Source organism: Neovison vison, chromosome 4, assembly GCF_020171115.1.
Source record: "Neovison vison isolate M4711 chromosome 4, ASM_NN_V1, whole genome shotgun sequence".
Taxonomy (NCBI): Eukaryota; Metazoa; Chordata; class Mammalia; order Carnivora; family Mustelidae; genus Neogale; species Neogale vison.
In genome coordinates, this window is record NC_058094.1 from 216,663,449 (window position 1) to 216,678,507 (window position 15,059).

Sequence of the window (15,059 nt, forward strand, 5' to 3'; positions counted from 1 at the left end):
ACTATTTTTGTAAAGGACATAAAACCGTATGTCCCATACCACATTCGATGTGCACATTCTTGCTAATGGAAGAAATTGAATCCTGTCTCTCACATGGTACATGGAAAACTGTTTCTGTGTAAATATTAAAGAATAATATCAATTGTTTAATGGTGCAAAAACATTCCCCCACTCCTGTGTGTACTTGCAGCAAATACTATACAATTTGTGGGTACCCCCAGAGCTACTGATTAGGAGACAAAGAGGAGGGAAAATGCACTCTGGAAACCACTGGGAAAGATATTTCATTTTGTAAGAATCTATTATGTCCACACTCTCCAAAAGATAGGCCTTGACAAGTTAATTTGGTTTTGCTTACCCACTTGTTTCCACCACAGAAACCCTCCACGAAGTCCAAAACTGTATCTGTTTCCAGCGATGACAATATCTCAAACCACAGACCTGCACAGGGTTCAGAAGCAATCACGTTTTACGCCCTGAGGATATAGGATAAGAGAGGCGGAGAAGCATTTACCTGAGTTCTGACTGGTGTAAATCACGAGCAGAGAAAACCTTTTAAAGCAGAGGCCCAAGCTAGGCCCCTCTTGCGTAGGTCAAGGCAGTACTGATTTCTCTCACCTCTGTTCTGATGATGAAACAAGGTAGTGTTTCTAAAGAACTCAGAACGATACTACACAATGGTATTATAGGGAATTACTACTACTTTCTGAATACATTCCTGTATTTTCCCAAATTTCCACAACGATGTGTTATTTTATTTTCAAAAAAAAAAAATCTATCTATCTATCTTTTGGAAAAAATATTCCTAAATAAGAATAGAGAAATTCAAGGATATAGTAATATATTTTTTTTAAGATTTTATTTGTTTGAGAGAGAAAGAGTGCACAAGCAGGGGAAGGGCAGAAGGGAAGGGAGAAGCAGGCTCCCCGCTGAGAAAGGACCCCCCCCCCCAATGTGGGGCTTGATCCCAGGACCCTGGGATCATGACCTGTGCTGAAGGCAGATGCTTAACTGACTGAGCCACCCAGGTGTTCCAACTAAACATTACTTTAAAAATAAAAATGGGGGCGCCTGGGTGGCTCAGAGGGTTGGGCCTCTGCCTTCGGCTCAGGTCATGGTCTCAGGGTCCTGGGATCGAGCCCCGCATCGGGCTCTCTACTCGGTGGGGAGTCTGCTTTCTCCTCTCTCTCTCTGCCTGCCTCTCTGCCTGCTTGTGATCTCTCTTTCTCTGTGTCAAATAAATAAATAAATAAATCTTTAAAAAAAATAAAAATAAAAATGAATATAAGGTGATAGACATGTTAACTAAACTTACTGTGGGAATCATTTCACATGATATACATGTATCAAATCATCACCTTATCGACCTTAAACTTATACAATGTTATATGTCAAATAATACCTCCATAAATCTGGGGGAAAAAATGTAAGATAATAATGACACTATAATCAATTTGTAAAACTCAGAACAGGATTTAGAATAAAATGTATACTTTAAGCATATAGCAATACAAATAAAAAGGAAATTACCACATACACATATAAAATATAAATGAATTTTATTTATGAATGTATTGATGCATATAATTGTAATAAAAATTACCAAAAAAGGGAAAAGCAATATATTGAAAGAGTATATGCCATAGTCAAGTAGAGTTACTCAGAATTTAAAATGTTTTAATATAGTAAAACCAGTAATATAATCACATTAGGTGATTTAAGTGATAAAAATTACATGATTATGCAAAAGATACCATCGTTACTAAAAGCTTCTAACAAACAATAAACGTAATTTCCCTTATTAAGTAGAGAACATTTGTTTAAAATGAACAATTAACTTGATATTTAATGAAGAAGTATCAAAAAATATATTTTCACCACAATTTTATTTAACACAAGACAAAATAGAAATCCATAAGAAAAGCCAAATCTTTTTGCAGCTATGATTTTATATTTAGAAGAAACATAAAGGCCGTCTAACACTGTTAGGACAAAGATAATTCAACAAAAGACAAATATTTTAAAAATCAATAGAATTCTAAAGACAGAGATTCCCATACAGAGTAGCAATACAGATGTATGTAGTCAAGAAAAAAAATCAATATAATGATGGATATAGAAGGCTAGACAAAAATAAGAACAAATTATAATGAAAGAAATCAAGGAACCCATCAGCAATGAAGAGACTTAATTCCTTGATGGAAAGATTAGTATCAAGAGCATAAGTCTTAAACAGTTAATTTTAGACCTAGATGATTCAAACTGAAGTACCAAAAAGATGTTTACTTGAAATAACACATTCCTTAGGGGAAAAAGACTTTTTGAAAATGGAAAGTATCAATGTGGGGAGAAGAAAGAACCATGAAGACCAATATGATACTGATTCCATGGATTCACAAAGTTTGATTCGTTATATGCCAAAAAAATTCTTTTTGGAGACTTGTCCAAAAAGAAGAAATAATGGTTTTGTTTTTGCTCAAGGCTAGGGAACAGAAGCAGAAAGCATGGCAGAGTGAGTGTTGGGCTAGATCGCTGAGAACACTAAGAGAACCACCCTTCCTGGGGGCAGAAAAGACTAACCTAGCATTTTCAAAGAATCTGATTTTGCCAGGTTTTGAGGCAGGAAGAGGGAAGGAGTGGCACTTAATGGGAACATCGTTTACAAGCACAGAGAGTCATACAATAAAATGGCACATTCCAAAAACTGCAAATAGGTCAGCACACACAATATCAGTCTGCATTTTTAAAAGTCAGTCAAAAGCCAGTATTTAAAAATCTGAAAATGTATCATAAAATCTGGATCGGGCTTCCTTCGACTAACTAAGAAACATGACAAAAATGGGCTCACACCCCCACATGGGCACAAGAGGCAGGGGCCCCACTCAGATGGGACAAATTGTTATGACACTTGCTCTTTTCCCCCATTTCTTCTACATCCGGCTCACATCATCCTCTTCAGCTCCTCCTTCTCATCCAAGAAGGCGTCTGAGTTTATGCCTCCTACTTGCCTTATGGGACCCATGAAGGTTATGGCAGAACAAAGCAATGTGATTAGGTCTGCATTTCGAAAGATGCACCAGGCAGGCACAGGATGGAAGGCAGGGAGGTAGAAGGGTGGCAAGAGATCAATGAAATCCATAAAAAGCCCATTTTACGAAAAATTTAAAACGGGACTGCCATTCCGGAAGGAGAGCAGGGGGCCACCTAGCACGTCCTATAAAAATACTCTCACGAGACACGACTGGAAAACCAGTGAATCGATTGTCCATCTGTGCAACAGATGCAAGAGGCGAAGAGGGTTAGAAAGAAGGCGGTGTGTCCCGGAAGGAGAGAAAGAGGCAGAGGAGGATACAAATTTGAGATTTTTTGAAGGGAAACTAATCTCCAACCCTGGGTAATGGGTTTGACCCCAGGAACCAGGAGAAAGAAGAGGACAGGGCACTTGGCAGAGTTTTGGGTTAAGTCCTAGGTGGTGACAACTCCGAAATAAAACAACCAAAGGAGGAACAAGACTGTAGGAAATTTCCCTTAGGGTATGTTGGATCTGCGGAGCCCACAGATGTGCAGCTTCACCTGCGAAGCCTTGATAAATGACCAAAGAAAACCACCTCCCCCAATTCCAATGTGAAACCATTCTAACAGCTGAATCATGTGATGAAAGAGGATCAAGTAGGGTTATATGAAATATCTTTACAGAATGGATACTAACAGAACTAAGCTTTAAATGGACTATTAGAGAACTGAAGAAAACATTGCAACAAAGATTACAGAGGGTCGTTTTCATGCATACAAAAGCATAGTAATAAGATACATAATAAGAACACAAGCTGTAAAAGTCCACCAAGTCTCCTAATGTCCAGGATATACATGTGTACCTTATCTGTTCCCATTAAGAACTAAACATGGAAAAAAAAAAAAGAACTAAACATGGCTTACAGCAAAAATACACATGGTAAAAGAATAAAATGTGAATAACAATAAAATATAAAAATAATTTTTTTAAAAGATTTTATTTATTTATGTGACAGATCACAAGTAGGCAGAAAGGCAGGCAGAGAGAGAGGAGGAAGCAGGCTCTCTGCTGAGCAGAGACCCCGATGCGGGACTCGATCCCAGGACCCTGGGATCATGACCTGAGCCGAAGGCAGAGGCTTTAACCCACTGAGCCACCCAGGCGCCCCGTAAAAATAATTAAAAAAAAAAATTAGCACCAGGAGAAATCAGAACTAGGAAAAAGGAAACAAAGTATGCAGAACCTAAGGGCTTTCAGAAATACTGGTGTGGATGGCAAAGGTGAAAAGGTTCACAGAAGCAGCATGATCTTACTGCCCGTAGGAGAAAACACAGCACTTTCTCACTTTGCAAAGGATATTTTGGCCCACCTCCCCCCAGCAGGGAAGATAGCATTTCGTGATAAAATATGGTTCTATGCTAAATTAATTCAGCTTTATGCAAAACTCACTCCCTCGTCCCTATTTCTCAGATATTGTGTTATTGCAGGAAAGTCAAAATTTAAAAAAAAAAAAAACACTTTACACATCAACATTTGGGAATATCACAAAAGCAAACACAGAAAAAGATGTCATAATGCAGCTTCTCTGCGGTACCCTTGGTTGAAAACAAAGAACCAAACATCCAAGTGTAGCTGGATGAAGAGAGCCAGGTGGCGGGGACAGAGAGAAGGAAGGAAAGTCAACATGAAATAGACAAGGTCTACAGGTTTCTGATAGTCCCTCCAGATCTGCAGAAAGAATGGATACAGCTTTGAGAAATGGATGAACGACCCTATCACAATGGGGGTGTTGGCGAAAATTTTAATAAGAAATGCAGAGTAGACACAGTGAGGTAGAAATCTTTGGTGAGCACTCGACAGTTACACACTTTGTGGTACGGCTGAGGGATGTACTCAGGAGAGCTGGGTATCATGTGAGCACGGTACGACTGATATCCTTTCATGAAAATTAAGGAACCTAATTAAATGCCATCCCACATCAGCCCCAGGAGGGCAGGCACAAAATGCACACACACACACACACATACAGAAAGCACACATCCTGGAAAAATATTCCCTTGCATATACTTAAAGAAATGCAAATCAAAAGGCAGTATCATTTAGCACCAACAAGCTAAGCAAAAGAATACATTTAAAAATTCAATATTGCGAGGATTTGAGGAAAAGAGTTCCATTCAAAATTTGTTAGAAAGAACAGAAACATCCAGAATAAAGGAAGTCGTTAAGTAAATGACTGTATGTTAGTGTATCTGTGCATAAAAATGATTATATACGATAAAATGTGAATAGGGAAAGAGGCTTATGAAATGTTAAGAACAAGAGGACTAAGTGTCCATACATGGTCTCTGACAACCACTATGTAAACCGTGTATGTGGGTGCAGAAAAACACTGGCCGGGTCATCGAACAAGGCAGCCAAAACCCGCTCCTCTTGGAGCTCCCGCCGGCCTAGGGGGCCTGACAGGGACTACAGGCAGAATCTGCCGTCTTCAGGGTTAGCCCTGGACTGACCCCAACCGTACTCACGTTCTCCCCTCTCTGCCTGCTCCACGTCCCACCACATCCCAACCACCCATCCCCAATGTCATCCACGCAACCTGACGCTCTCCCCTTCTCCGTCATCTTTAATCTTTATAGCAACGTGTGAGGTAGGTATTACTATGACCATTACTGATAAGTGATTACACGAAGGAACTTAGAAATAAAGCTCAACAGAAGCTTTGTTTTCAGACCTTCTGACTGGACAAGCGTCTTATTTCACGGACATCCTTTCCGGTTTCCTTGTGTGTGGCTTCTTGGCTGACGGAGCAGGGACGGGAGCCACAGGACCGGCCTCGGCAGCGACAGCCGTATGTCCGCCTGGCTTCTCGAGGCCCTGGGAATACTCAGCAGGAGAAGCGGCATTACCTAAAAAGAAGAGGAGAGAGATGAGCTTTCCTGAGACACCCCTTTTAGAGCTCGCAATTTCATTTTATGTCAGCAGCATCAGCCCTGCTAATCAGATCTCAGACAAAAGTCCCAACGCTGTGAATTTAGAGAGTTTTGTGTCCTCTGGATTTATTTCACACACACACACACACACACACACAGAGCAGAAAGTCACTATTTCAGTGACTTCAGCTAAAAGAGACTTCAGTTATGAGAGACTCACTAAAGAAGACCAGAGGAAGGTAATGACAGGCCCTGTGCCAGTATAGACAATTCCTCCCACCATTTGGGGTCCTCTAGACAGCCGCCTGTACTCCCTCCAGACCACCTATGCAGGAAGTCAGCCACTACCATCCCAAATGGTAGAAAACTCCATATTAAGGGGCGCCTGGGTGGCTCAGTCGGTTAAGAATCTGCCTTCGGCTCAGGTCATGATCCCAGGGTCCTAGGATGGAGCCCCGCATCAGGCTCCCTGTTCAGCGGGGAGTCTGCTTCTCCTTCTTTCTCTGCCTGCAGCTCCCCCTGCTTTTGCTCCCTCTCTCTCTCAATCTGTCAAATAAATAAATAAAATCTTTAAAAAAAAAAAAAAAGGTAAAATAAAACATATCAAAAGCTTAGAGATATTGGCTTTCCTGATTTGGTTTTCCCATCAACAATTCCCCTAAGCCTACCTGCCACTGAAACGGATTTTGAGCTATAAGCAAATCTAATAAGTTAAGCAACCTGAATGCATTGTAATTAAAAGTACACCAGACCACAGTCAGCAGACCTTAAAAAATGAGAGACTATGTAGCAATATGGGAAGATGTTTATGATGTGATATAAAGTGAAAATTTAGATTCAAATGCATACTGCAACCACAAATGGACCAATATTTGTAGAGTAACAGGAGGGAAGGGCCTGACGTTAAATGGTACTAATGATTATGGATAGAGAGAGTGGAATCATCGGCAATTTATATCTCTACTCTCTATTTTCCAAATTTTTCTGTCATATGGTTAAAATTTCTTAACAACTGAAAAAGAAAATACTTTTTTTTTTAAAAAAAAAGATTTATTTATTTATTTCAGCAAGGGAGTGAGCATGAGCGGCAGGGACAGAGGGAGAAAGAATCCCAAGCAGACTCTGCATTGTGTGCGGAGCCTGAGCACAGAGCTGGACCCCATGACCCTGAGATCACCACCTAGTCAGAACCACACGCTCAGCCAACTGCACCACCCAGGTGCCCCCAAAGAAAATAACTTTCTTAAAAGTTCTCATTACAAGAAAAACTGTATAACTATGGACGATGACAGATGTTAGCTCAACTTACTGCCATCACTTTGCCATGTATACAACTATCGAACCATGCTGTACATCTGAAACTTACATAATGTTATATGTTAATTATCTCAAGAAAATCAAAGAAAGAAGAAGAAAACCCTTTAATTCAAATTTAATAAAAGAAAGCTATTCCTATGTCTTCCTTCCCTTTCTTGTCCACTGGCCCACCTCCCTCCTCTTTCGTCCTAACAAAGCCGTGAGGACGATTGCATCTACTTCCTGGCCCCCAGCTTAGCAAGGAGCAACACTGTTCAAACCCTTGGGCAGGTGCTATTGGCTATCAGCACTGAAAACAAACTCTATCCCTTCCCTCCTTTGGTTAGAACCACAGTTTTCTATCATAAAATGTTGGTTCTGCTTCCCCAAGGACAGAGCATGAGCTGCCACCCCCTAGACTGACTTTCCAGGTCAAAACATGAGCTAGTGCTCTGTCTCCCTCTGATGGTCTCACCTTGACTTTCAAGCATCTTGTGCAGCTTCATGTGCTTGTAGGTAGAGATGATCTGAAAATTCACGACGCTTGGAATATTCAGTCCTTGGTCCTGCAGCAGCTGCAGGGCTGTGGCATGAATGAGCTGATGGGACCGTTTGCATTTCTGAAGTCTGCACTCCCCTCTGACAAAGGATTTGCACACGTGAAACTTGTTGCATTTATCCTTGAGGTTGCAGTAGCCATAAAGGGCTTCACCTTTGTTGTACAGTAAACAGACCTGGTCCAGAAATGAAGCAACTCTTAACACATTTGTTTTCACTACATTTCTTAAGGCAATTGATTGAAGAAAAAAAATTTTTAAGTCATCTTTACAACCAGCGTGGGACTCAAACTCACAACCCTGAGACTGAGTTGCATGTTCCACCCACTTAGCCAACCAGGCACCCCAAGAAATAATTTTGAAAAAGAAGTATAATGGGCACATAATCTTGTACCATCATATATTATAATACTTAAACTACATATATTAAAACTACTTAAACAGTATGATACTGATTTCAGAATACATAGGAGATCAAAAAGAGGAGAACCCTAGACCTAGTCCCCAAATCAAAATAATCCTTTCCTTAAAGATTTCATAGAGTTCAACAATAAAACTATATGAGCCTAATGTTTTCTTGTAGAAGACATTTAACTAATACTCTAGTTTCGGGGTGTTTTAAAATTTTCATCTTTTTTTTTTTTAAAGATTTTTTTTATTTATTTATTTGACAGAAAGAGATCACAAGTAGGCAGAGAGGCAGGCAGAGAGAGAGAGAGGAGGAAGCAGGCTCCCTGCTGAGCAGAGAGCCCGATGCGGGACTAGATCCCAGTTCCCTGAGATCATGACCTGACCCGAAGGCAGCGGCTTAACCCACTGAGCCACCCAGGCGCCCTAAAATTTTCATCTTAATGCTTCTGTTGTTCAAAAATAAAGACTATTCTGGCTTTCTACTTTTTCTTGAATCAGTTTGGGATTTTTTAAAGATTTAAAAAAGAATTTTATTTGACAAAGAACGAGCACAAGCAGGAGAGGGGGAGCAGCAGGCAGAGGGAGAGGGAGAAGCAGGCTTCCCGCTGAGCAAGGAGCCTAATGCAAGGCTCAATCCCCAGATCATGACCTGAGCCAAAGACAGACGCTTAACCAATAAGCCACCCAGGCCTACCTTCAATCAGTCTTGACGGGCTATATTTTTTCTAGAAATGTGTCCATTTCATTGAAGTTTTCAAATGTATCTGTATTACATTGTACATATTTCCAATGTGTGTTTCTTTCAACACCCCCAAGTAATTCTCAGTGGACAATGACCAGGTGTCCCATAAATTTTAATTCAATCTTAATATTGTCTACCTGGAGATAAAGTCAGATCCCATAGGCTAAGGGCTCAGGCCTACCAGGCTGCCCCCATTTGAGATGCGCGCGGGTCAAGGCTGCCATCCGCCACCGGCTGAACTGCTACAAAGGTTCTCACCACCTCCTCCTCTGTTAGATTAATGTGCTAGAACAGTTCACAGAACTCAGAGAAACAGTTTACTTACTAGATGACCAGTTTATTATAAAAGGATATAACTCAGGAACACGCAGATGGGGGAGATGTACAGAGGAAGGTGGGGGGGGGAGGTGTGGAGCTTCCATGACCTCTCCTGGGATCCCACTCTCCCAGCACCCCCAAGTGCTCACCAACCTAGAAGCTCTCTGAAAGTCTATCCTTTTGGGTTTTTATGGAAGCTTCATAAAATAGCCATGATAGCTTAAATCACACTGGCCACTGGTGAATGAGCTCAATCCCCAGCCCCTCTGCACTCCCAGGAGATGGGAGAGTGGGGGGCAGAGGGATAAAAGTTACAACTGTCTAATCACAAAATGGGTTCTCCTGACAACCAGCTCCCATCCTTAAGTTACCTAGGGGCTTTCCAAAAACTCACTATTGACTTAACAACAAGACACTATTATAGCCCTCATCGTTTAGGAAACTCCAAGGGCTTGGGGAATTCTTTGCCAGGAATGGGAATGAAGACCAAATATGCTATTTTTCTTATTATAAGTCACAAGATCACAGTGTCTGTCCCTACTGTCTTTTTACTAAGTGGTATATCTGTATTATATACTGTGTCTTTTGGAGGGTGATGGGAAGGGGTCATGGGGCATTTTCATACCGGAGATGTGAGGCACCATTCCTGCCTCATTCACTGTGCTTGTCCATGGTCTCTGCTACCTAAGCGGCCATGCTGTGTGCCACATGACATACACCTCTCCAGTCCTGGGTGATGGGACCAGGAGTGGGCTCCTGCCATAAGTACAGCCAACCCACTGGCTGCTCACAGAACACGGCGGTGGTCTGACATGACAAGATGAGGCTGAACCCGGACAGGAGGGAGAAGCCATAAAGAAAAGCGTTCAGTAAGTTAAACAACGTAATGATGTTAAACTTCTGCAAGTTAAACAATATCTTAAAAACTAAAAGGTTGTAACTACTAGAAGTGTCACTGCCCCTTCTCTCTGAGTGATGAAGGACCGGACCCTGCTGCAGCCTTTCTCCTCTCCCTTCCTGCCAATAACTTGCTCCGGATGCTGCTTGGAGTCCTTTTGGCAGTATGGTTGGAATTATCGGTTTATGATAACCGTGACTGACCAAGCCTGGCTTCAAAGTCCGAAGAATGAGAGAAGACATGGGTGTCAAGAACAAAGCTCTTAGCTCTTAAGGCTGACTCTGGTGCTGCCTTCTGTATATGGATTCTGCTGTCCTGCTGCCCTCTGACCCTAAGGCTCCAGCTCATTCCTCCAGCCTTGTGACTCCCTTCCCTTCCAGGGCCTGAAATACCTTAGCATTAACAGGGGCCAAGTCACAAACTACCCTCAATTTTCCCAACAGCCTCCCTTCTTCCCACTGCTCTCCTGGCAACTTGAGTGTCTGAGACAGCATCACTGTGCTAGAGCAGAAGATTCGTTCAGCTGGTGGGCTCCTGTAATATTTTCTTCTGGGATTCCTCCTATTTTGCTTTTAAAAATTCTTCATGTAGGGACACCTGGGTGGCTCAGTCGGTTGTGCATCCAACTCTTGGTTTTGGCTCAAGTCCTGATCTCAGGGTTGTGAGAACGAGCTGCATGTTGGACTTCGGGCTCAGTGCAGAGTCTGCTTGAGATGCTCTCTCCCTCTCCGTCCACCCCACCCCCTGCTCTAAAATAAATAAATAAATCTTTAAAGAAAATTCTTCATGTACAGCTAAACAGATACAAACATGCTAATTTCATCAGGATAGCAATTCTAATAGGCACTTGTGAAGCATGTGGAGCTAAATCATTTCAAAACAATTAAAATTAATATCTAAAGCCCCCAAAAAGTAAATGGGGGGACATACTTACAACAAATGTGACCACAAAAGGGACTGGTATCATTAAAGACATCTTATAAATAGAAAAAGACAAATGCCTCAACATAGGCAAAAGCATACAGAGGCAATTTGCAAAACATCAGTTTCACAGACAGACCTAAATTCAAATCTGCCATGTACTATGTGACCTAGGGCAATTTAATGTATCTGAATCTCAGTTTCCTCACCTGTAAAATGGGGACACATTATTAACGAGCTGAGGTATATGGATGGCTTAGCATTAAGTAAACAATAAAAAAACCAACAGCTATTACCATCATTTCTTTATCACATGTGTCCATTACTCCCTGCGTATCAAACCCTGGTAAAATCACTGGTAAAATGACCCCACAGAGGTCGACCCTGCACCATTACCTCCACCTAAACACCTGCTGCCCTCTGTAAGCAGACCTCTTATGTTCTCCGGTGAGTTCTTCCATTGGGCAGACAACATGAGGGCAAACTCTTGGTAACTCACCTCTGGTAAAAGGCACGGGTCATTCTGTAAAAGCAGGATCCGAAGCTGGGCCTCATTGAGGCCAAAAAGCCCATGGTTTTTCAGTACTTGGATGTTGACAGGTGTGTGGATGTCATGGGAAAGGGTGCAGGTAGACCTAGGAGAACACAGAGCTCTGGCTCAGGGGCCCAGATGAAGAAGGGGCTGGTCCCCCAAATTCCTTGCCTCTGGTTGCTTTCAATTCACATGGAAGTTAAACAAGTTTCCATGACCCCACAGATACTATATCCTAATAAGTAAACATGGATACTAAGACAGCTCAGTTGAAGCATCTCTTCTCCCAAGGTCATTTTCATTTTAAGTCCGGATACTTTAAAGCCAAAGGTACCCCCTCCCCCAGGCACCGACCTTGCGGGGCAGAGGATGCCATCTGTTGTTCTGAAGGGGGGTGCACTTGCCTTCTCCACCCCAAACAACTGCCCACCCCACAGTCCACCGACGTTAGGAGGAAAGCGGGCCCACACCCCGGCTTTGGGGAGCTTGAGTAAAACCAAGGAAGCCTAGAGAGACAGGAGGCGGCCTTACAACACCTCGCCCAAACCACCCAGCCCTCAGGTTCCTGGGGGATGGTTCTAGATCGGGCTTTCTAAACCTGGAGCGCACAGACTCGCTGCGGTAAAACTTTGAGGTTACGCGTGGAAAGAAAGGGCACCCTCCATAAAGGGCCCACGGACCTCATGGGTCCGCAGGAAGCCCCCAGTGGGACCCCTGGAGTAAATGAACTCCAAAGCCGCAGTCCTGATTTCCCAGCCGAGGTGCGGAGGACGCTGCGGGCAGGGGCTGAAATCCGAGGGCGAGCCGCGGGGGAGAAATCCGGACGGCGACGGCTCTGGGCCTCGCTCTGGGCCTCGCTCGCTAGGGGAGCTGGAAGCTCCGGGGAGGCCTCGCCTGGAGGACCCTCGCGGCCCCTTCGCGAGGCTTCCCTGCCGCCTTCCGTGGGGGCGGCGGGGTGGCTGCGGGGGAGCGTGCAGCCCCGACCCAACCAGCCCTGTTCTCACTTCTCGGGGAACCCGCTTCCCGCCGGGCGCGTCAGGCCCGCGGCCCCTCGCGCGGTGACCGCCCCGCGCCGCCGCCCCCGCCGCGCGCCCCGCCGCCCGCCTCACCAGCAGTCGCGGTTCGGGCACTTGCCCAGCATGTGGCGGCGGCAGAGGTGCAGCTGGTCGCAGGCCTGGCACTCGCCGCGCTGGTAGCGGGCGCACAGGCGCGCCGAGGACACGGCCACCACCCGCCAGGCGCAGGGGCCGCCGCCGCCGCCGCCGCCCGCGCCGGCCGCCACCTCGGCCTCGGCGTCCCAGAGGCCCTCCCTCATCTCCACCTCCTGCAGCAGGAAGCGGTCGGGCCCGGCCTGGCGCAGCACGTCCCGGAGCCGGGCCTCCGACAGCTCCACGTTGCCGCGCAGGTCCTGCAGGAACATGCGGCCGCCGTTGGCGCACAGCACCTTGGTGAGGAAGGAGCACACGGTGGGCTCCGCCATGGCCGCGGCCGAGCGCGGAAACCTGAGGCGGGCAGACTCCTCCCAGTCACGTCCACGACTCCGGCCCCGAGCTCCCCGGCCCGGCGGGGCCGAGAGGGGGAGGGCGCGCCGCGGGGACGGCGGCGGCTGCAGAGGGGCGCCCGGGGGCGGGCGGCGGAGGGGGGCCCGGGGGACACCCCGGGCGCGGCCGTGGCGGTGGGGGGGACTGTACTGGCCGAGCGCCTGCTCTGTGCCGGCCCCGGGTCAAGGGCGGGGTGTCCTGGCCGGGAGAGACGTGGAGAGTGGGGGAGTCGTGACACGCCAGCAAAGGAGAGAATCGGGGTGCTCGTAAGTTCTGCGGAGATGAAACAGGTGACGAGGTGGAAGGGGCGGGCGGGGGCGCCCGAGGGAGTTGAGGGGGAAGGATTCGGTCAGCCTTGAGCCGCAGGTGGCGTCGAGGCTTTGGAAGGTTGACCAGCTGGACCTGAGATTCGCTGGAAGTGTGAGCTACACAGCCTGGATTTGGAAGATTTAGGATGCAAACGCTCTCATGAGTGACTTGGTTAGTCATGCGCCACTGGGGCGCCTGGGGGGCTCAGTCGGTTCAGCGTCTGCCTTCTGCTGGGGTCGTGATCTGGGGATCCTGGGATCTCGCCCCACATCAGGCTCCCTGCTGGGTGGGGACCTCCGTCCACCCCCGTTTCTCCCTCTCCCCCTGCTCCTGCTCTTTCTCTCTCCGTCAAATAAATACAATCTTTAAACAAAAAAATATGCTCAATTGATGTTATTTAAGTAAAATGTCCTTACAATTTAATCCGTTTCTTTTACTTAGCTGATGTAGTGTGAGAAAATGTTAAACTACCTAGGGGGCTCACTTTATTTCTGTTGGACCGCACCAGTCTAGACCTGTCTGCTCAGCAGCCATCCTTTCTGCCCAACACCTTGCTCGTTTCGTGGACAGCTTTCCAGGCCCTGCTAATGCCGCGACAGAGTATGAAGTCGGGTAAGATCCGATGGCGGACTCAACCCGCTGTCTTACAGGGTGGTTGTAAGGATGACGTGAGTTGATGTTATGTAAAGAAGCTAAAGAGGAAGGCGACTGACTGGCCGGGTGCTGGAAGATCTTCTCTGCCAGGCTTAGAAATTTGAGCTTATGTGCTGAAGACGTTGGGAAACCATTGAAGGAATTTCAGATGGCAGTGGAAGGATCCCTCTGCCCAGAATGTTTCCCCCTGCTCTAGATGTCTCCCTTCTGTCTTTCATCTCTGAGCATAAATGTCTTCTCTTCGGCAGGACTTTTCTGGACCTCCCATTGAGAGTACTTCCCTAGTCTCTACATGGAACTTAGCACTGACAGTTTCTCTTTTTCTTTATTTCTATATTGTAGAATTCAAGCAGTAAAAGCAGAAACCTGGTTTGTCTTGTTCATTGATTGCTCTGTCCCCAGATTTACAAAACAGTGCCTGGCCATACTTAGCAGAGGTGTTTTTAAAAGATCGATGACTATGAGAAGAATGAGCTATGAGCTATGAGAAGAAAGGATTTCTAGAAAACAAGACAAGATAACAGAAGAGGATTTGAGGGACTATAACCTGTTTTTATGGTGTCCGGACTGCACTGGACAATTCAAGGTAAGATCCCCGGTAGGCAGTTATGTATATAGATGTAGAGCCGACAAAAGATGAAGGGAATAGACATCAAATTATTAGGTAATTGAAGCTGTGAGAGTTCCTAAGCACACCCAGCAAAATGGAGAGTGCGTAAAGCAAATGTGAGACAACAGAACCTTGGAAAAGGGGAGGAAGAGAAAAACCAGAAAACCAGAGGTAGCTCGTAATGTTGTACCTAAGTCTTGTGACACTCAGCATTTGCACCTGGATTTTCTGCTCTAAGTTCTGTCTCCCCACTGAAGGAGCAAGCTTGCCAGCAATTGAGGGAGGCTGGGAATTACCAAGGTATTTACATTCCAGAAGAGTCCTTGA

General features: G+C 45.3%; 1 protein-coding gene across 2 annotated transcripts; it reads right to left on the bottom strand.

The window, feature by feature from the left end:
- Positions 1-282: 282 nt before the first annotated feature.
- ZC3HAV1L (zinc finger CCCH-type containing, antiviral 1 like) lies at positions 283-13,200 on the bottom strand. Of its 2 annotated transcripts, XM_044246679.1 has the most exons (5): positions 12,728-13,200; positions 11,586-11,721; positions 7,715-7,973; positions 5,745-5,919; positions 283-476 (listed from the first exon to the last, which is right to left on the bottom strand). In XM_044246679.1, the coding sequence occupies exons 1-4, from the start codon at positions 13,096-13,098 to the stop codon at positions 5,765-5,767; spliced, it is 921 nt and encodes a 306-aa protein (XP_044102614.1). In that variant the 5' UTR covers positions 13,099-13,200; the 3' UTR covers positions 283-476; positions 5,745-5,764. The 2 variants fall into 2 exon arrangements, with proteins under 2 accessions (XP_044102614.1, XP_044102613.1); XM_044246678.1 differs by lacking the exon at positions 283-476 and having other exon boundaries at positions 5,619-5,919.
- Between the last annotated feature and the right edge of the window lie 1,859 nt (positions 13,201-15,059).